Here is a 23013-nt window from a genome sequence, read left to right as displayed (position 1 = left end):
AGCCAACTCGATTTATCGATGCATTTGAAACTAGAAATGGTCTCACTGCTTTCTGCTATCGATAGGGTGGGTTACCATACTCAGGGCGCCATTTTCAAAATTATAGCATGCGTTGAACATTTCAATTGGGGACCGAATGTGTGTTTTAAATGAGTTTAGTATAGCTTCACCTGTTTCACCTTTTGCACACACAAAATTTATTCGATAGAAATTCATTGTAAATTGTAATTTAGTATGGCCGGTTTCGCACAGGAGTTCATTACGTTAACCCCTTTGAATTGTGTTAAAGAATGTCGCGCTCTCATCCAAACGCCCAAGCAACGAAATTATTTAACGACCGCCGCACTTTTCGGACTATATTGCGGGGTGCTGCTTTATCGAGCCTACAAGAAGTACCTGATTGAAATGAAGAACAAAATGGAGATCATTGAGATGCAGGCACAAGAGATGCAATCGGAGAACAGTTATGTTCTTGACCCACCTCCAGTGACATCGAAAGAACTGCTTTTGCCCCCCATAATCGATCAGGCCGAGATTAATGCAGGCAGCTTTGAATCGGCGCCCCGTTCCGAAATTGAGCCCTTCATTACTAGCCACCCCTTGTTGAATACCAGCACTTGATAAAATACATTTCGAACAGACAGCAATTAAAGTCAAAATTGGCGGAGTTTCAAATAAATATGCGCTTCACAGATTCATAATACTTTTGCGCTTATATTTCGTATACATTTAATTAATAGTAGTAACATACATAGGCATAATTATTGGAAGTTTCATTTTTTTTTTTTGTTCATGGAAGCTCATCGCTCATAGTAGATATAGGCATAGATAAAGTAAACGTATAAATAATAATCATAACAAGAAATATATAAAACATAACATGATATTGATATGATGCAGTTCGCAATGGCGAGCTAGGAATGTTTTTTTCCGGGAAATATATCCGAGGAATGTTTTCGCAAGAATTGTATAGGATTAAACATAAAATTACATAGTATGTAGTACAGATAGGCGAATTAGTGGCAACAATAATCAAACTATAAACTAAAAAACACTTGAGACACGTTCCGGACAAACACCAATCGATTATTTTTCGCTGCCTGTTCCGTTGCTTCCGCTGGCACCTCCGCTACCACTTCCGGAGTTGCTGCCTGGATTATTGCCGGGCTTTCGTGCACCCGCTCCCGCAAATCCCTCGGGCATACTACTCTTGCGTTGTGCCTGCGAGATTTGCACAATCCTCGACAACGGTGAGTGTGTGCTGCTCGTGCTCGGTCGCGTTATCGACGATGGCAGCAGTCGGGTGGCCGAAGTGCCCGCATCCTCCAAACCAGATGCACCCGAGCTGTTCACACCCGTGGGTGAAGTTGGCGACATCTCACGCGCCAGCGGCGAGGGACGCAGCGAGAGGCGACGCTGCAGCGCCGTCTGAGAACCCGTTGGCAACGGACTCGGCTCATCGCTCAGACTAACGCCGGGCGGTGGCGCTTGGCCTGGTGGAATTTGCAGTGCCGTGGGACGCACGCTGAAGCGTCGCCGGAACTTGGACGGTCCGCTGGGCGTCGACGTCGATGCGACGCTGGGCAGCGGCTTTTCCGTATAGCTGGGCGGTGGCTCCATCATCTGAATGCCCGACGGACGACGTCCGGCCCCAGCACTGCTGTTGGCAACGCCGCTCAGCGGTGACATGGTCCCCACGATGGTGGAGCGTCTGGCGTAGAGCCGATTCGCTGCTGTGGCCTGCAAGGTGCGCGTCTGATCACCCGCAAAGAACGAGAGTAGGGGCGGCAGCTGGGGCGGATCGAGGCCAGCATTGCCCATCTTGCGCTGCTTCTTGTGCAGCTTGTTGCCACTCAACTGGTGCTGCTGTTGCTGCTGCTGCTGCTGCTGTTGGTGTTCGTCGAGCACCGCATGCGTGTGGACGACTTCGAGAGCGCGTATGAGGTCCGCTATAGTGGTCTGCTCCAGCACGTCCATATCCTTGTCAGAGGTAACGGAGAAGATACTCGAGCGCCTGGGCGTCGAACCGGTTGTGGGTCCACCTCCTGTGGCCGGGAAAAGACTGCCCCGACGGGCGGCAACTGCAGCCATGGCCGCCGAACCGGAACCGCGACGTTGCATCTGGGCCAGGGCGGCAGCTGTCGGTGGATACATGCTGCCACGTCGTGCAGCCAACGCCGGATTCTGCGTGTAGATCGATTCGCGACGACGTTTGCCAGCTGCCGCAACGCCAGCGGCTGACCTGCGTTGATAGGGGCCCGTGCTGGAGCTGAAGGTTGCCTGTTCCGAATCGTCGAGCTGGAAGCCCGGATTGTTGAGGCCTCCACCCGAAGCGAGACTTGTATTGGAGTCGAAAAGGTGGCGGCGGTCCCCGACCATTGCGTAGATACGATTGACTGGCGCCCGCCGTGACCGTGTTGTTGTAGTAGTCGAGAGGGGAGCGTCCTGGCAGCTCGGTGATGCCCTCGGGCACCGAGACCACCGACAGCTTGCGCTCCAGATCCTGCGAGGGACGCTTGCGATGGAAGAGCTTGCGGAGTCCATCGGGCATGGAGAACTTTTTTGACGCGACCGGCTCCAACGCTGGTGTTGTTCTTCTTCAGATGCTCCTCAACGCTGTCCGGCTCCAGGTGCACCACATACGAATCGCTGGCACTGCCACCATTCGCCTGACTCTTGTAGCGATTCTTAAAGGCCTCCTGTATCTGCTGATTATCACCGCTCCATGTCCATTCGTTGTGTGTGTGCGGCGCGCGCAGTGGACGACGCGGTGGCTCAATGTTAAAGTCGGAACAGGCACGACCGCGTGGACGACGCGGCGTCGAGAACTCGTTGACCGTGGAGAAGGACCATTCGCTGGCGAGAATTTGGGAATCGGAGAAGCCATGATAGCCGCCATACAGTGCCGCATCATCAGCCTCCGGCGGCGGCTGAACCGTGGCCAAAGCCGTCACCACCTTGGCCAGCAGATCTGTGGTCTGGCGATACGCTTCCGCCGTCTCGAACGTCTTCTCGCGATCGAACTTGCTCAGCTCCGTATCGGAATTAGCGTGCACCAAGCCCACAGCCTGGGCAGACGCCACCTCGGCGCACACAGAATAAGCGCGCTTCCGACTTGGTATCGGAGCGGGTTCCACGCGATACATGCTGAGTTCGGGGCAGGAGGCCGAACGTGGCAGTGAGAACGCATATTCCGTGTCGGTGTAAACGGGCTGTTTAAGTCAAGAGTCAAGAGCGATAAATCGATAGTTATCGATAGCGTGTGCATGTAAAGAGAGTGCAACAAATTGAAATATGCATTAGTATAGTTTGCCTATTTTATTCTTTTCTTCTTCTTTTTTCGATCTAAATCCTTGAATGTTGATTGTTTTACTTACGCCTGCTCTTCTTCTTCTGTGCACTCTTAATCTTATTCTGCGCGCTTTTTCTATTTCCCTTTCGACAAAACTACAAGAAGAAAATTGTATCACATATTTTTTTTGTATTGTCATCGAACTTATCGCACCCAGTGTTGTGCTATAGGTTAAGTGCGCCCGCTTAGTCAAACATTTAATTATTAATTGCGTAGAACGCAAAAAAAAGTATTGTTGTTGTTGTTGCCGCTATGCTTTTGCGAAAGCATAAAGGAAATGTGATTAGACATGACGAAGGCATTCCCCGTGTCACACACTATCTATTTACTTATGTGTGTGTGTGGGTGTGTGTTAGTACGTTAGTGTGATTTTGTCGTCTCCCTTTTGAGCGTCTCTTCGCTGAGCTTGTGACGACTCGCCGCATGCGTCTGCAACTTACGTGACAACTGCCGCTTGACGAATCAACGTTTAACGTTTGACGTAGTATGTATGTATGTAATGTAACAATTGGCTTGTGAGGTTAGGTTGCGTTTATTTTTAATTAATTTTCCCAAAAGTTGGTTTAATGCAGAGAAATTTAATAACATACTAAGTTTTCTTATTTAATTCATAATTTTGAGTTATTGAACTTCTTCAAAATATATTAAGTTGCATAATAGTGCGAAATTAGGGTTAGAGTGAGCTTTCTAAATTATTTTGCACAAAAAGTGAGGTTAGGTCTGATGCGTAATTTATTTTTTCCTAAAACGTATTAAAATCGTGCTTATGTTTTCACCAGAAGTGAGGTTAGCTCTGTCGATTTTCAGTTCCATAAATGCCATTGTTATTTTCTTCTGAACTTTCCCTTACTTAGTTAGGTTAGATTTGATGCTTCACTTATTTTTTTCCTAAAACGTATTAATAGCGTGCTTATGTTTTCCCCAGAAGTGAGGTTAGCTTTGTAAATTTTCAGTTACACAAATGTTATTGTTATTTAATTAGTAAATTGAAGCATTGATCATGCTTTCTGCTTAACTTTCCCTTACTTAGGTTAGTTTTCACACGCTTCACGCGCTAAGCTAAATAAATGTTTGCCCTGGTTTTAAGGTTAAGTTGTGCGAACTTGCTTAATACAAATTAAATGAATTAGCAAATTCAATATTTAGAAATGGCTCGCTTCATTTTGCAGGCTAACATAAAACTCGCAAACAAACACGTATCAATTTGTAGTATGATCTGCCCTGATTAATTAATTTATTAGCCTGCATTGTATGAAATGTTTTTGTTTTTTGTATGTGCTTTACCTTCACTTTGAGTATGTAGAGCTCGTTGAGTAGTCGCCGCAGATAGCCAACATCCTTGGTAACTCCCGTCCAGATGCGATTCTGTGTTGCCTTCAGATTCGACGACAATTGTTGCTCCAAATGGGCCAGTTTCTTGCTTTGAAGTCCACTGTTGTCGTTGTTGTTGTATGTTGTGTGTGTATTTGGTTTTTTTTTTATGAGAAATACATATAATAAATATATCGGATGAGTGTTTGGGTTGAGGTTAAGATGAAGTAACCCAGCATGCAAAACGAAACATATTCAATCATGCAGTCAAATAATAATGCTCAACTTACCGTGTGATAAATGTCATGATCATCACCAGATAACCCAAGGAGAATATGAACCAGACAATGACAAAGATCTGATAGACCACAAACCAACCGCCGAATTCTCGAGGCTGCATAAGGAATTCAAATTCTAGAGATTGATACAATCGATGGGGGAAAATGTGACTCACCTGATTGGATCCAAATGTGGGAACGTAGTCGCCGAAACCAATTGTCGATGTCGTTACATAGCTGTAGTACAACGAAATGGAGTACGGCCAATTCTCAAAGTAGGTAAACACCCAGGCGGGGAGCAAAAGGAACAACGCTATGCCCGGTATAAGAGCGATCACAACGGTTGTGATCAGTCCCAGCTGCGGCGGCACATAATGATCATCCGAGGACATTTTGTACTTTTTATACCGACGATAGATCGCCTCGAACTGGAAAGGAAATATGTATTTATGTATGTTGTCGGGTGGCGTTCTCTTCCAAAAGTTTACGCACCGTTCGTCCGAAATATTCGCCGAGACCAGCGAAGAGAATACCGTTGACGGGAATGCCGATCACCGAGTAGACGATCATCACCATGCGACCCGCAAACGTGGTGGGCGATATGTTGCCATAGCCCACCGTCGAGCAGACGGTGAAGGCGAAGAAGAAGGCGTGGTAGAAGGTCCATGTGTAGGGAATTTCGTACTCATCCTTAGTGTAATCCGTCACCGGTTTGCCACAATAATCCGTTATCCTCTCCAATATTTCATTCTGCGTTGTCTCATTCTTATCCGACAACTGATCCAATAGATAATCTGCAACAGAGGCCCAGACAGAGAGAGAGAGGAAATAGACATTGAAAACTAAACACACGAAAGTTCAATCAAGCATAAAATCAAATCAAATTACACGTGTTCCGGAAGCAAACAAAATTGGCGTTACTAACGCCATTTAACCTTCCGCTTTTCCGAAAATACAAAACACAGTTTAGCGCATAAAAGATACCGAAACTGTCAACGTGACAAACCGAGTGGCGACTGCAGCGAGCAGCGAAGTGAAGAGGCGTGGAGGGAAAACACAGATCTGACCCTGGCCCGAGTCATTCATTGATCGCTGCGATGATCATCGGTTGTAACACGGTGCTTTGCCCCCAGCTGTAACTGTTTAAAATTCGAATTTCGTAACGTTCGTAACGATCATTACGCGCAGACGTTGCGTTGATCTTGCTATGATAGAGTTGCCAATTGCACTTGAAATATGTTTTATTGCCGCATTTGCAAGCCTATAATTGCTTAAACTATCTTGCGAATGAAGTACGGAGATCTAATCAGACCGCTAAAGATGATTCACTTTATTGTATTAGAACCGTATTTTTTTGGGGTGACAACACTTTTAACGATCTTACGCTCATTTTCAATCGAACTTTTTTCCGAAATTGTCTTCTTGGGAATTTACTCGTAATTATTTGTGCTGTAATTTCCTAGCAATATTCTTATCTTTCGGGTCTGACGTCAAAGTGTTCTTCAGGGAAGATAGGAAGAGGAGGAGGGAGTTTTGGTGGCGTATCTCGAGTTAAGTTTGAACTAGTTAAAGGTGCATCCTAAGTGCAATTTATTGTGATTAACCAAGTGCAATCATTCAATAAACCTTAGAGCTGCAAGCAAATGCACAAAATCTCTGACAACAATTTGAGATCGTAATCTTTTAACGAATTGCATAATTCAATAAATGCCCCCAGGCGTAGATTTAGTTTCTGTATTTTTGTTGGATGCGTTATCTGCTCCACGGGACGTATGAAAACGAGGGAAATGCTTAACAATTACGGGCAATTCCCGGTACACACCATGTAGCTATAATAATCATCATCATCATCGTTCGTTCGTTCGCTCGTTCGCTCTCTCTCTTTCTTTTCAAATCTTGGCAGCTGTATCGCCTTTTGTCGCTGATTTGTGGATGTATGGGAGGGATTCCCCGGCCCCCTCTTATTCCCCTACCCACCCTAGTTTGATTGTGATTGCGACAATTTGTTCATAGACGTCGATGATTAGCACAAATTCTTGTAAATCGTTCAAGCCTCGACTTGACGTGATGTCGTCTATTTAGATTATCTCGCTTATCGCGTTGTGAGCCGGAAATGTTTGCGGCAAACAAATTGATAAATTTATTTAATTAATGCCAGCGTTTGGTTTTCGAGAGCTGCCAGCAAGATCATTTAAAGTTGAACTATGTCGAGGGAAATTAGCTTGAATTATGGGAAGATCACCAAAGGGGATGAATAGATGAATGTTGAACTCTAAAGTCGAAGATCGCTGTCAATATGAAGATCACTTGTCTTTAGACCGCAGCTTCTTAAGATCACCTACTAGGGGGAAGTAAGATCACTTCTCATCGACTCTTATGAGCAGTATCAGCTTGGATTATGGTAAGATCACTAAAGGGGATGAACTTGAACTCTAGTTAAAGTCTCTTTGACGTCGCTGTCAATATGAAGATCACTTGTCATTAGTTCACAGGCTGTTAAGATCACTTACTAAATAGAAGTAAGATCACTTTAGTTATTATTATTATTCTTACCAGCAATATTAGCTTGGATTATGGAAAGATCACTAAAGGGATGAGGTGAAAATTGATTTATATTTAAAGCCGCAGATCGCTGTCAATATAAAAATCACTTGTCGTTCGATCATAGTTTCTTAAGATCACCTACTAAGTAGAAGTAAGATCATTTCTTATCGACTCTTTATCAGCAATATCAGCTTGGATTATGGAAAGTTGATCTCTAGTTAAAGTTGAAGATCTTATTTTGAATATGAATATCACTTGTCATTGGTTCACAGCTTCTTAAGATCACTTACTAAATGCAAGTAAGATCACTTTAGTTAGCTTCTTTTCGACTCTTATCAGCAATAACAATTTAAGCTGATTGACAGCAAAATCTGCAGCACATGTCAAGCAAAAAGGGAATGGGATACAAATATCGCTTGTGGGCAGCATTGAAGTGGTTTTCAAGCCCCTGAATTATATCTATCGCTGGGCATTACTTTGATAAAGACTGGAGACTTTGATGTTAAGACCTCTGGCAAAGACCCTTCGGACACTTCGGGGCTCAGCGTAAAGTCCGGCATTGCCATCGATCATAAATCATGACCGGGCATTAACTCGTATCGTATTCAGTCAGAGTCAGAGTCAAAGTCATATTGTTAAGGACTATGAATATGTATTTAAGGTTTTATTTGCGACAATGCGAAATGTCATTTACCGAACCAACGATCGACGATCGTTGCGATCATGTCTTGATGATCGTGAGGCTCGTTTCCGTTTTTAATTCGATGGTATTGGATGATATTTATAGCTTATCGCCGCACGTCTCGCTTCGACGGTGTCTAATTAGAGTTTATAGTTTATTTATTTGCATAATTAGCACATTTTATGTGCTGTTTAAATTTGATTTTATTGCAATTATTGTGGAATAGCCCTCAAAATAAATACGCTGGCATCGCGCATTTATGTAGACACAACAACTATACCACGATGTACTATACAAACACACACACATAGATTATACAAATAGAGATCTAGAGTGATCCAGACATACGTAGGTATGTAAATCACATTCAACTCGTATAATGCAATTAATCACGGATCAGATTCGCACACTTGCTAACTCATAAAGCTCACATTTCTCAACATTTACGCACGTTTGGCAAAAACAAAATAAAACACCGTCAAATTGCTTCAAGTTTCACACATCGAATGTTGTATGCTCTCCTAAAATATTGATTCTACTGATATTTGTATTTGTAATTGGGACAGTTGCGAAATTCAAAATAGCGTCAATTTCTATTTTTATCTTTTTTGAATGTTGATCAATGATTATTGTAAGACAAAAGTCCAAAAACTTGTTTTTCTTTTATGTATAAATTTTAGTTATTCTATGATGCTATGAATAATTCTTAAATTGGAATATTTTTAGCAATACTCCTGTGTGCAGCTGTCTAATTTTATAATCATTCTATCGGAAAAACAGCACATAGAAGCAGTTGAGGTAGTTGATTTCTTTAATTTCCATTTCTTGATTTAAAAATTTGATTATATCATCTCTTCAAATTGATGAGTTCATTGTTAATTTCATTAGTTTCCCATTCCTTATTTAATATTGAGCTGCACATATATGAAATTTCATTAAACCATTTCTTAAAATTACTGAGTTCATTGAGTTCTTCAGTTTTCGATTTCTTATTTTCTGTTCAATTTTAAATTATTTGTTATTTCTAAATGTTGAATTTATTTTTGACAATCAAACTTACACAATATTACCAACTGACATAAAACAATCTCTTCAAATCACTGAGTTCAGTGGGTTGATTTTTTTTTAGTTTTCGATTCCTTATTTAATATAGAACAGCACATATATGAAATTTCATTATACGATCTCTTAATCCAGTTCCTTATTTATTATAGAAAACCATTTCTTAAATTATCTAAATTCGATGGGTTATTTTCTTTCCGATTCCTTATTATCCTATCTCTTTTTTATTTCGAAAAGTATCCCGAATCTTATCCAAACACAACAACTGAGCCCACCTACACACTTTTATTCCTCACTCGCCAAGTGAGCTATGGAATTGAGCTAACTTCTTCGGGTGCAGTGTATTGTGCAGAGATAGTCGTAAACTTTGGAAGTGCTGTGCTATCTTTTAGTGTCCGACGGGGGCGTCTGGCAACTACATACGTAAGTGGTGTTAAACAAAACTCGTTGGCCAAATTTCGTGGCAGACAGTTTAGTTGTGATATCATATGCCCTCGAGATGAAAATTTGTTGGGCTTTTATTGTGACCGGGCCCCGGGACAATAAACTAAATGAGTATATACGATCTCATATATGATGTTTGTATCTTGGATATTATAGATTGTCGTTTATGACCGTTGCAGCGGTAGCTGCTATTGTTGTTTTATTCAGAGGTTTACTTAGGTTATAGACAGGTTAAGATCAAGGGAAAAAAACGGAATGAATCGAATGTTTTACTCACCATGGATTTCAATGCGCTCCTTCAGCTCCTCGGCGCGTGCTTCCTTCTCTTCGCCATGCTCGATGTGATAGTAGATCGCAGCGCCAAATAACAGATATGATATATAGAAGATGAGCAAGAGGATCCAACGGTTTGGCGACATGCTCGACCCGTCGTCGCTGGCTCAAACTGCAAACATACACGAGTATTCCTCATTTATTTATAGCCCAGCAAAGGTTTTATTTGGGATTGGTTTGGATTGAGATTGGGATTGGGATTCGGGAATCGGTAGCGACCGAATCGAAGCACTTCAGTAAATTGTTTGCTCACATTTTTTGTTGTTTTAAATTGTTTATTTCAGCTGGAATTGCAATATCTGTCGAGTTCTTTTGTGGGTTATGTTTTATTTATTATTTATGGTTGTATCAGCGCTAATCGACTCTTGATTGCGATTGCTCAAGTGCTTCGAGTTAGTTTGACGATTGTCTAAATATATGTGTGTTACCCATGTCCGATTGTTCTCTCTTTTTGGGGCAGCGCTGCTCCACATTAAAGAGTTGTGCTTGTCGCTCTGTCTTAGATTATTTGCTACCCTACACTGGAAGGCTGTAGGGTTACAGGTGGTACCGAAGCGGAAGGTCGTTGTGTTGTGGATGCATTAAATGCTCGAAACTTCATTCATTGATCATTCTCTACGACCTGCGCTTTACTCATGCAAGGTAAAGGAAGTATATTTGTTGAAAGCTGCACTTGAGAGTGATTGCATTATTTAACACTTTCTTATCAAATGCTATTGCTAGTTGACATAGAAATAGGCTAGGAATTCTCATTTTAGATTATAGGCTAGCAAAGTAATTATCTGATGTAAAGCAGAGAAATGTTACCGGGAATGTCGAGCTTTAAGCATGAAGCTAGATGCCAATTTAAAACCACACTTAAGACTGATCGCTTTAAATGACACTTTTTGAAGTGTAGCTAGTATATCAGTGCAAGTTGGAGTCCTAAATTTGTGATCAGCAAGCTAGCAGGTTGGCAATACTGGATCTTAAGATAGTAAAGTAATGATCTGATGTAAAGAAGAGAGGTGGTACCGAGAAGGTCGTACTTTAGGTACGCACTTAGCACTTAATTTAGAACCACACTTGAGACTGATCGCTTTAAATGATATTTTTTCGAATGCAGCAAGCATATCAGTGCAAGTTGGAGTCTTAAATTTATGATCAACCCGCTGGCAAAACCGGATTTTAACCTAGCTAGAGGTGGTACCGGGAAGGTCGAGCTTTATACACGCAGTTAGATTTAGAACCACACTTGAGGCTGATCGCTTTAAGTGACACTTTCTGAAGTGTAGCTAGAATATCAGAGTAAGTTAGATGTAAAGCAGAGAGGTGGTACAGAGAAGGTCGTACTTTAGGTACGCAGTAAGCACTTAATTTAGAACCATGCTTGAGGCTGATCGCTTTGAATGACACGTCTCAAAGTGCATCTAGCATATCAATGCAAGTTGGAGTCTTAAATTTATGATCAGCCCGCTGGCAGTACCGGATTTTAACCTAGCTAGAGGTGGTACCGAGAAGGTCACGCAGTTAGCAGTTGATTTAGAACCACACTTGAGACTGATCGCTTTAAGTGACACCTTTTCAAGTGCAGCAAGAATATCAGTGTCTTAAATTTATGATCAGCTGTTGGTAGCTGTTGGTAGGGTAGCTACCGTGTCGTGGAACCCAATGTGAGATAAACTCGTTGCTTCCGTCGATCCGGGTTATGGCTATGATTATGATTATGTGTAGTTATGATTATGCCGCTCCCCCCGCTGTGGGGCTTTGCAACCTTCCCCCGCCTCAGCCCCCCGGCCCCTGCAGTGGTTGCTCCACATAGCGAGCGACGTCATTGGGACGGCATTGCTCAGAGCTGGGGCAGCGACGTCATTTGGCGATGCGGCAAACACTTGGGGTTTACATACTTATTGACACTTCTAATCATATCGCTCCCAGGCATATAAGTGTAGAAGTGTGAGTATTGCTGCTAATTTGTACGAATAGCTTCAGCACCTTGCTGCTTCCCTTTCTTCAGCTTTTTTTTTTTGGTAAGAAGCGGTACAAAGTAGTCGACAACGTTGTTATCTGTCTGGGATTACGTTCGCATTGGGCATGGGATGTGTTTGTGTGTTAGATTCTGTATTTTTTTTTTCTCTCTTTTTTTTTTTGTGGCACACTGCTCGGAAATGTACCGCGATCGCGTCTAATTAGCGGCTCGATATAGAGACCTCCTAACGCCTTCGCCCCTTCCCTCCAACTTCTCCGCCTTCTCCCCAATTATTAGGTGGCGTCGCGTTGACAACTCTCCGATGAGGAAAAGAGGAGAAGAGAAGTAAGCAGAGGCAATTCACACATGCATCGACATCGACATCGGCATCGATGGTTTTGTCTTAGTTAGATACGAGCTAATTTCCAGTGCTTCGATTTAACTTATTTGTGAAATAAATTCGATCGATAATAGCAGCTACTTATTGCTTGTACTTCTTGCAAAATCGTAAAGATAACTCATTTTCCATCGTAATTATTATTGGTTCATGTTGAGGTAGTTCACTACTTATATTAGCTCCAACTCGGTATCTTTAACACACACTCGCACACTTCTTCGAACTTTGTCCGTCTTTGGATGTCGCTACAGTCACTGCGGCAAACATGATCACCGGGTTTATCTTTTTTTTTTTGTTCGCTGAGTGCAAAATTCACGCACAAGTTTATCTTCATATCGATCGAATTGCGAATTTCCCCGAGCACCTTTTATTGTAATCTGGTCTTTAAAGCAATGCGAAGAATCTTTTGTTTTAATATTTTTCATTCATTTTTCTTGTTAATTTTTATAAATTTGTTTCTCAATATGATTTTTCTATTCTTTTGTTCATTTTCATAAATTTGCGTATCAATGTAATTTTTCTATTCTTTCATTCATTTCTATACATTTTATTTTCACTATGATTCATCTATTTTTTTTTTGTTAATTTTTATAAATTTGCTTTTCAATGTAATTTTTCTATTCTTTCATTCATTTCTATACATTTTATTTTCACTATGATTCATCTATTTTTTTTTTGTTCATTTTTATAAATTTGCTTATCAATCTAATTTTTCTATTCTTTCGTTAATCTTTTTAAATTGGTTTTTCATTTAAAAAAATAAACGTATATTTAGTTTCTGTGTGTAATTTTCATCGAATTTCTTTTCAATTAAATAAAAACGTGTATTTTAATACATTTTTAACTTCTGCTAAAAATCAACGCATTTTAAGTTTATTTAAAATGTGATATTCATTTTTAAAATAACTGAATTTGAATTACATATATAGTATAGATATAGATATATGTATCTATTGATCTGCTGACAAAATAGACATTCCAAAAATATAATTTAGTAGTTTAAAAATGAATCAAAGACAAGAAAAGATTATTGATTCAATATCTTTGCACATTTTTGCAGCTTGCAAGTCATTGTGCATACTATTTGCACTCAGTGTATTGTTTACTCTGAACTATCTATCTCAAGTATTACATGCGACATTACAGAACTCTTCTACAGCTTAAACTTATTATTATTGCCGCAACTACAACGAAATCTATCTATTGTTGGTCGCATTATTATTATTATTATTGTTATTGTTGCTGTTGTTGTTGCTACAATTGAAGTCAAGTGCTGAGCTGATAATGCGAACGCTACAATATCATTATATTCAATTAAAATTATCATTTTTGTATTCTTTACTTTTGTGTGTTTGTGTTTTCAGTACAAGAATGTTGATGAAATTATCTAAGAAATATTTCTTGATGTTTGTTGTAGTTGAAAGTCAAAAGCCATCAAATTGGGCTAAGTTATTTGTTAACAATAATAAAGCATGCCAACAAAAAAAGAGACGAAAAAACAGTAAATGTTTTTTTGAGTGTTTATTGATCGCATTTCTCGCTTGAATCGCCGTCGCCGATGACGCGCCATTCAATGGAACTCTTTCAATTTATTGTATTATATTTGATTAGACTTTTATTTATTTACAAAAAAAAAACAGCAAACAAATACAAACTTTTTTAATGACGTTATTTGTGGCTGTGATTTGGGCTTGTCTAATTTTCAACGGAATGGAAAATTCTGCAAATAAAAGTAAAAAGTTGATCATCATCGATCGACAAACGTACGAAAATTCTTTATTGCTTAGGGCTGATTGCAATTAGCATAATAAAAACTTTATAGGGAACTTCTATAGAATTACTGTTGTGTATGGAAAGTTCTTTTAGGGGCTTATTATTGCCTGCTTATGGAAAGTTCAAGTTAACTGATCGGTAAAAAAAAAAGCAGTAGATATTATTCATTTTGCACTTCCTTATGGAATACTTCCGAATTCTTCTATTTTTAGAGTCATTCGATCAGCATTCAAGCTATAAATATGCATTCTAATTAATCACTTGAATCTGGGTGGAAATCTGAAAATATGTTTTGCTCATTTCTGTGCGATTTTGTTATTTTGGGATATATGATATGATATGAGCAAGTGGCCCCAATGAACCAAATCCCGACCAAATCTATGATCATGTAAATTAAGTTGATCAATATTTAATTAAAGTTAAGTGCGAAAAACAACAGAACATTTAATATAGTCATATAAAGGTTACTAATTGATAACCAACGTGCCACGGATAATCCACATCAGATAAGGATTGAATCAGACATTTTAATTTGAACTGATCTCGCATCGACGATTATCAAAACGTGTCAGTGGGTGTAAATCAATCGCAGCCCACATCAAGTACAGTTTCGTGATCATTATGAAACGATGTTGTTGTTTTTCGTTTTCGATTTTTGTTGTTAACGATTCCATAAACTATATAGACGAAAGGTTTCGTAAAGTCAGAAATACTTAATTTTTATTATTCGAGAGAGATTTTCAATTGTAGTATTTATTTTAATTATGGTATAGAGAATCATTTGTATAATTTAAGCTATCAGCCCCCTGGCTATAACATAAGTGAGGTTAAGGTGCACTTTTTAAAGTTTTCTTAGAGAGTATTTTGAATTCGGCAAGCTTAACACTTTTTATATATATTTTTATAGAATTTCTTTTTATTTTATTTGAAATGTTTGCTGCTGTATATAATGGATTTGCTAGCTATAACTTAAGTGAGGTTAAGGTACACTTTTCGAATGCTGCATTTACTAGCTATAACTTAAGTGAGGTTAAGGTGCACTTTTTGAAATTTCCTTTGAGAGTATTCTAAATACGGCGAGCTAAACACTTTTTACATATATTTTTATAGAATTTCTATTTATTTTATTTGAAATTTTTGCTGCTGTAGAATATAGTATTTGCTAGATATAATTAAAGTGAGGTTAAGGTGCACTTTTTTTAGTTTATTTTGAGAGTATTCTGAATTCGGCAAGCCTTGCTTTTGATATATATATATTTATATAGTATTTGTATTTATTTAAGTTGAAATTCTTGCTGCTGTGGTATATAATGTATTTGGAAGTGAATGAATAAAAAATATTTACATATACTGAACGCTAAACAGTCGCATAATCAATAATAAATAGCAGCAACTGCAAAATGAACACGTTTAGTAAATAATCACGACAATGACAACGACGACGACGACGACGACGAAGTGTTTGTTTCAGCCATGCTGCCAAGCTAATGACGTATAGTCTATATAGTATAACCCACCCGACGGGACTCTGCTATATAGTATAGGTATAATATGGGTGTAATACCTTTAAGAGAGAAACATTCATTGTGATTGCTGTAAAATTGGTAATGCTAATTATGTTGACATTGCTACTACACATAGAACTCGACAATATTTCGCATGCATGATTAATTGCATTTCGATCTATCAATGTCTTCCCCACTCTTTCTCTGTCTCTCTCTCTCTCCCTTCTCTCTTTGTGGAGACTGATAACGAGGGGGCCAACAAGCTCTTGAGTTGATGCCTCTTGGTTACACGACAATTAATAACGTCCGTTGACAAGTGAATGTCGATAACATTTGCGATCGACCCAAATATCATCACTATATATAAATACAGTGAATGAATCGTCAAGGATTGCTCGCTGACGAAATGTTGCCAGCAACATTTGTTGCTAAACATGCGACTTGGCAACATGATCGATGGCTTCCAAAATTTTTATACGCTCATGCTAAGGCGCCAAAAGCAACCAAGAAGCCACCTTGAGGCGATAACATCGACACATCCACGAGTTCCCCACACAAAAAAAAAAAGAACAGAAAACGCAAAACAATTTCCAAAAAGGAAAAAAACACTACTCTTATACATATATAGCAGCTGTGGCGTCCAGCTCAACAATCGTTTTGTGCGGATCACAACAATCGAATCGAACAATTTCACTAATTAGCTGCATTCATTCATATACAAATGCATGTGGCAAAGGGGCTAAAGGCCCCTAGAGAGAACAGATTACACATACGACGCGTTGTACGTTGTTAATACCTATGTATTTACTATACATATTATACCCTATAAGCTATACCTAGAAGTCCCTCATCCCCTCATAGACGTGCCGTGCTGTCTAAACTGGAGCGCAGATCGTTAAGATTGTCAAGAAAGAAACTGAGAAACAACAATGCAGCACACACAACACAAAAAGAAAGCGAAATCTCAACAACAACACGTCAATTAATAAAACGTGCTAAAAAACAAAAACACTATTGAAACATACTACATATTACGCAAGTCGGGCAAACTGAACTAACTAGGCGCAAATCTTAAGCACTCAACTTGGAGTGTGGCTAAGATTGCTATTAAAAAAGAGTTTTAACGAAAACAATTCTCAAAGGCTAAGGAAAACATGGCTGAACAGGTCATCAGGCAATTCCACAGGGTGGTCAAAATTATGTGAAAAGAGTTGATTAAATTGAATTTGAAATATTTGCTAATCTTCGTTACGATCAGTTTGAAGAAGATGCAGCAACAGGTTATTTGAAGTCAATTTGTTAACATAATTATACAGATATGTGTAGACATATTTTTATATGAAATTTGAGCAATGCGGATCCTCTGATAAGCTGCACACAAAAGTGACCACAAAACAGATAATGAAACTGAACTGAATCATTGGCAATATTGGCTGTATTATATTTGCACAGACCGAACGGGGAGGAATACCATCTACATCTCCAATAGGTCACAGTTCGTTAGCCGACCCCGCGCAATCGTATGAAAAGAACCCGACGGAAAATTACAAAATTTACGATGCTGTTTTTAACAAGAGATAGAATATATTTCAGGTTTTCTTTTGCAGTAAAAAAGTTGTTTTCTTTCAACACTTGAGAAACATTTTATAGAGCCAGGATCTTATGGAAGAAAAACTTGTATTTCTTAGCCAGAGTTATAATATTTAAGAACTTAGAAACGTTTTTGCAAAGTAAGAAATCTTTTTATACTCCTTTACAAATTTGAAATCTTTTTTTTTTATGATTCTATATATATTATTTTTGTTGTTAGTATGTTACACAAATTCCTTGTGGCAAACAATTTACGCAGCGTTTGTTTTTATTGATTCAAATTTACTACTAGAAAGTAATACACACCACACTCCGAAAATCCGACACGAAAAAAAAAAACGAATCACAACAAAATTTTTTTGCACTGCACTTTTTTGTATGTTTGCGAATTTCCTTTTGGCTTTTGGCAAGGCGAAGGCGAAACAGAAACAGAATAAAAAAAAAAAGGCGAACGAACGGAGAAACGAACGAAAATCAATGCATAGAACCGTTGATCGCGACCGTTACACGGCGCGCATTGAATTGAAATTGAAGCGCTGCAGGCGGCGGGTTGACACTTTTGTTGTGTGCCCTGTCTGCCGCTCTGCGAGTGTGTGTGTGTGTGAGTGTGTTGTACGTGTGTGTGTGTGTGTTTGTGATTTAGATTGAAATGCTTGGAAGCTCACGTCTCTCTTGCGGCAGCTGCGCAGCTGCAGAGCTGCGGGTGCGGCGCGCGTTCGCGTTCGCGTTGACGGATTGGAATTCGAATAAAGCTGGGCAAGCGGTTAACCGTTAACGGGAAAACAATGCTGCAAATGCTAACGGTAATCCCGCTCAGCCACACAACGGTAACGGTAACGGTAACGGTTATACGCTCAACACCCAACGCCCGCTACGTTGTTGTTACGATACGCAGCGCGATACGTCCATCATATGACTGCACACAATATCGCCGTCGCTGGAAGAAGCTCAACGCTCAACACTCGCATCGACTCGACTCGACTCCACTCGACACCGACTCCGACGACTATCAAACGCCTCCTTTGACGAGCCGATTGTCTTCCAACCCCGCCGCACTTCTCCTCCCCCTTTCCGCTATCTCTCTCTAGCACACGCTTGCACTCATACTCACTTAGTAAACGTGTAAAATGTGTGAGATTTTTAAACTCACCAACTAAAGCGAAAAAGAGTATGATCATTTTGTGGGCAGGTTGTCGAAGCAGGCAGATCGAAGATCCCAGTTTATAAGTCGCGATCGAAACGATCTTGAAACTCAGTCAACTTACTTTTTGTTCTCCAATTTCGATCTCATTTTCTCGCTATACAGTTTTTGTATTCCATAATTGGTTCAACTCTATTTTCCATAATTCCATTTATTTTCTTTAAAACTTACATATTTTTCATGATTAATGTTTTAACACTTTATTTTTAAATTTTTTTATTTTGCATAATAGATTTATTTTCTTGTAAATAGTTTTATTTATTTCAATTTTTGCAACTTCAATTCCAATTTTTTTGTAACCTTTCAATACTTGTATTTCTTGCAATTTAAATATCCGTTTTTTGTTGAATGGATTTTTTTAACTCAATATATTTCGCTAATATATATTTTTTATTTTGCATAATATGTTCATTTTGCAATCTTAAAGTATTTGTATTTATTTAATTTCTTGAAATTTAAATATCTAATTTTTATTATGGTTTTTACTCAACTTTATATACATATTTTCATAATATATTTTGTTAATATATTTTGTATTTTTATAATTTTATTAATATTCTTTTAACTTCTTTGTAATTTATTTTGAATTATTTCATTTTCTTTATTTATATAAATTTGAACTGCTTTATTTTGTCAATTTGATTATCACGTTTCAATAGTTGACTGCATTTGATTTAACGAGTGCTTCAAAGTCGAGCTCGCTCAAGTGCAGCGCGTACTCGGACTTGTTGATTTTATTTTGTTTATTGCTAATCCCGCAATTCACTCACATTGAGCTACAGCGCACCGACCGACGACCCGAAATAACTCTAGACCCAATTCTCCGGAGTCTAGCCGGGCTTTTGAGTGTGCGCGAATGTGAATCCGATTTTTAATTCTGTGACTCTGATTGCTAATGTAACGGTAACGGTGACTGTGACTCTCACTGTGACTGTGACTGCGAGTGAAGAGCGGAGCGTAGTTTGAGTGAGACGAAGTGCTAACGCCACCAATAAACCTTCGCTCCCTTTTCGCCCTCCGCCCTTTCTATCCCTTTCCACTGTCAACTGTCTGCGACTAACTACTACAACTACACATGCATGCTACAGAAACCTACGAAAAAGAAAACAACAAAAAAAAAACACGACGATCGACAAAAGACAACTACGAAAATCGCGAGCACATTTTATTTGAACCCAACCTCCTTCACCTGCAACCCCCCCGCCGCCATCACGCAGTAAATACAAGAGCATGTAGTACTTACGTTTTTGCTACCAATGAAAACGGCCGCAAAGCGGATCGCACAGTGGTTCCAACCTGCGTATTTAATTCACTCTTCTAATCCGATTGCATTTCGAAGAACGACGCCAGCGAAACCAAAACTAGCTACTAAAAAATAATCACATTGCAATGTTTCTCAGCTTGAAATGAACAGCATGTAAATGAATCTTTCACAAATTATTGATTTATTATTTATAATAATTTTGCTGCTGTCTCGACGTGAAAAATTCAAAATCTTTTTGTTCTTTTTCCTGACGATCGTTGTTTGCCCTAACCACTGTGCACGATGAAGCATTGATTTCGGTTTTCTATTGTTCTTAGGCTCTTTGGATATTGTTGTTGTTGTTATTGTTGTTGTTGTTGTTGTTGTTGTTGTTATTGGTATATTCGCGGGCATGGCAGCAAATTTGTCACCGTATTTACCCAGCTAACGGGTCTCGGTATGTATTTACTACGGCGTTACCGTCACGGGCCTCCCCCTGCCCAAATTTTTGGCGCCGACGTCGCCGTCGCCGACGCCAAACCCCAAACACACCCACAATAATACACACACACACACATGCTTTGTCTGTGGATTTAGTGCTTTACGACGGAGGCGCAAAACTTTAAACGGCAACCCCGCCTACCCCATCGATTTATGTATATGGCTATGCACCTTTTGCACTGACTCTCATATTTTCTTCACTTATTGAATAAAGAAAACCAAACAACAACAAAAACTAACTCGCAGGATTCGCTGACTTTTCCATGGACCTTTGCACACTGTGCGCACGCGCATGGCCCGTTACTTTTGTTCGCCTGCATTTTGGGAAGCAGTGCGACTGCGACGGCTGATGACACTCATAATTCGCATTGCTTTTAGTTGTTGCTCTTTCTTGCAATTTAAGGCTAAAGATGAGAGCAGAGCAGAGCAGAGATAGCTTGCACAGCAGCAGCAGCAGCAACAACAACAAGAACAAGAACATCATCGAAAGATAGTGTTGATAAGAAAACACTCGACGAGTGTCGACGCCATCGTCATCGTCATCGCCGTTGCCTTCACATTCACATTCGCACTCGCGCACTGGATAAGAGATGTCGCAGTCGCTGTTGCAGTCGGCGTTGACAGCGACGCCAGCGTCGGCTTAGTGCTCACAAACAAAACTCACGCTTTAAGTGGTAGCCTCAGCAGTAGCAGAAACGAAAACAACAACAACAACAATGCGAAAAGTGGAGCAAATAGCCGCCGATGCCGATGTCGATGATGGTTAATGAGCTTGGCTAGCGTGAAACATTTAATGACCTACGCAAGCATAGAAGAGAATGCATTTAATAACAAAAAGAAATCAGAAAAATCAGGAATTTCTTTTTTTACTCTTTTATTTACAGTTTGTCTGTTTAAGCAATAAGTAAATTGTATAATGAATATTAAATTAACCGATATTACATCTTTCAGTTGGTTGGATTTATCTTTCTTTTATCAAAAGTCTTGAATCAAGATTGTTTGTATATCAAATTTGAACCCAGAAGGTTTATTCTTTAATCAAGTTAGAAAATCGATCAACAATTCTAGATTAAAAGACTTTCATCTTATTTCAAGAATAGTTGAATTTTAAAAATGAACCAAAAATGCAAACTCTTAAATCTAAATCAAACGATCTAGATTAATTCTAGATTATGACTCAAATTGTACTTTTTTGCGATCGAAAAAATCTTAAATGAAGATTTATTCAATCTAGATTTATTTCTCTCTGTGTAATTATAAATATCTATATATACAATAAAACATAAATAATTTGTAATAAGTGCCGCAATGCCCTACTTAAGTGTCCCTAACCTCACTTATCAGCAGAATAAAACTACAATTCGCAAATCCAAAATGTATGAGTCACTTAAAAAGCTTTTCTATAAATAAAATATTTGTAAACATTTTCAACAGCACAAAAAAAAAACTTAATTAGTATATTTAAAAAGAGATTCTTAATATTTTTTTGGTGGAAATGTTTAAAACATTTTGATTGAAAGATAGACAAGCACTTTTTTTGGAGTAAATAGTTCTATAATTTTTAAATGATCAAAAGCGTTTCATTATGAATGTTTCCTGAAGATTAAATAAAGTCTTCGGCTGAAACTTAAAATAAAATGCCAGCATAGAAACTTGACAAAAATAGCATTTGTATTTGTTCAACATTCGTAGGTAATGCTTTAATTATTTATAAATTCTTTATTTATTTATATAACTTTCGAGTTAAGCTAGCTGACTTAAGATTACTAGGATTAAAAACTGGAAAAATGATAATGAAAATTGATACAAAACAAAATATGAATAATAATAATGTTGTATAGTTAAAACAGAGAGGGAGAGAAAGAGACCGCATTAGTTTTGTTTAGGGGAGAAACCGATAAGCCAGAAAAATCAGAGCGTGCAAATAACTCGGAACGAGGTGCTAAAAGATGCCCGATGAAAGCAACAAAGAAGTGCGAAATATCATAGAGAGCAAATCCCGAAGCACAAACAAATCGCAAGGGAATAGAGACAGAGAGAGAAGTAAGAGGAAGAGCGCGAGATGCAGGAAGTGGAAAGGTAATAATAATAACGACAAGCGTTTGAAAATTGAGAGTTAAGTTGACTTGACTCGAGTTGAGTTGAATTCCACATCCACATCCGATTCTGATTCCGATTCTGATTCCCCCCAATTGCGATGACGATTGTGATTCATGTGAATTAAGCGCATATTTATCCGCTTATCATTGATAAGTATAATTAATTACTATCGTATTAGGTGCATTTGATACTTTGATGTATCGACTCGACCAGAATCGAATATTTCAAAAAAACAAACAAAATATATACATATGTGTATATATTAAACAGAAAACAAGAACAACACTGCCGGCAAACGCGTATCAAGTGTATTTAAATAAATTCAAATGAATTGTAATTGATGGGTTCGATTTTCAGACATACACACACACACACACACACACTGTCACACCTGATTTATAGATCGATCGTGGAATATTTGTTTGATGGTCACCAGGCGGCAACAGACAACAGACAACACAACACAAACATACTCGCTGTCTTAACGGTTTTGCATGATTGATTAAACCTTTCATTCGGAAGTTGATGATATCTCCAAAATGTTGATGTCTCGATGTCTGCGCCTAAAAGTTGACAAGTCTCCACCCTCCCAAAAAGTGGCAAAAAAAAACTCAACTTGTCATCGTTATATACGAGTCTGATGACTGATCGAATGCAAATAAAAATACTCGCAACTCATGAGTTGGAATTCGTAATATTATTATTGATTTCGGGAATTTCACAAACTTTTTAAACATAGCACTTGTCAT

The 23013-nt window shown here is 39.0% G+C and overlaps 2 protein-coding genes across 2 annotated transcripts; one reads left to right on the top strand and one right to left on the bottom strand.

Moving 5' to 3' along the window:
- Window positions 1-143: 143 nt before the first annotated feature.
- LOC133848768 (uncharacterized) lies at window positions 144-701 on the top strand. Its single transcript, XM_062284460.1, has one exon. It carries the CDS (start codon window positions 235-237, stop codon window positions 619-621), a length of 387 nt encoding a protein of 128 aa, XP_062140444.1. The 5' UTR covers window positions 144-234; the 3' UTR covers window positions 622-701.
- Window positions 702-923: 222 nt separating this feature from the next.
- On the bottom strand, window positions 924-18205 carry LOC133848761 (open rectifier potassium channel protein 1). The gene is given in 9 exon segments (XM_062284449.1): window positions 924-2355; window positions 2357-2563; window positions 2565-3212; window positions 4637-4784; window positions 4954-5057; window positions 5118-5369; window positions 5434-5735; window positions 9951-10118; window positions 17526-18205. Coding segments are annotated over 8 exon segments (3072 nt in total). The 5' UTR covers window positions 10093-10118; window positions 17526-18205; the 3' UTR covers window positions 924-1086.
- Window positions 18206-23013: the final 4808 nt, after the last annotated feature.

Source organism: Drosophila sulfurigaster, chromosome X, assembly GCF_023558435.1.
Source record: "Drosophila sulfurigaster albostrigata strain 15112-1811.04 chromosome X, ASM2355843v2, whole genome shotgun sequence".
In the NCBI taxonomy this organism is placed as follows: Eukaryota; Metazoa; Arthropoda; class Insecta; order Diptera; family Drosophilidae; genus Drosophila; species Drosophila sulfurigaster.
Note: the sequence above shows the minus strand (reverse complement) of the source record. Positions and strands in the feature narration are given on the sequence as shown.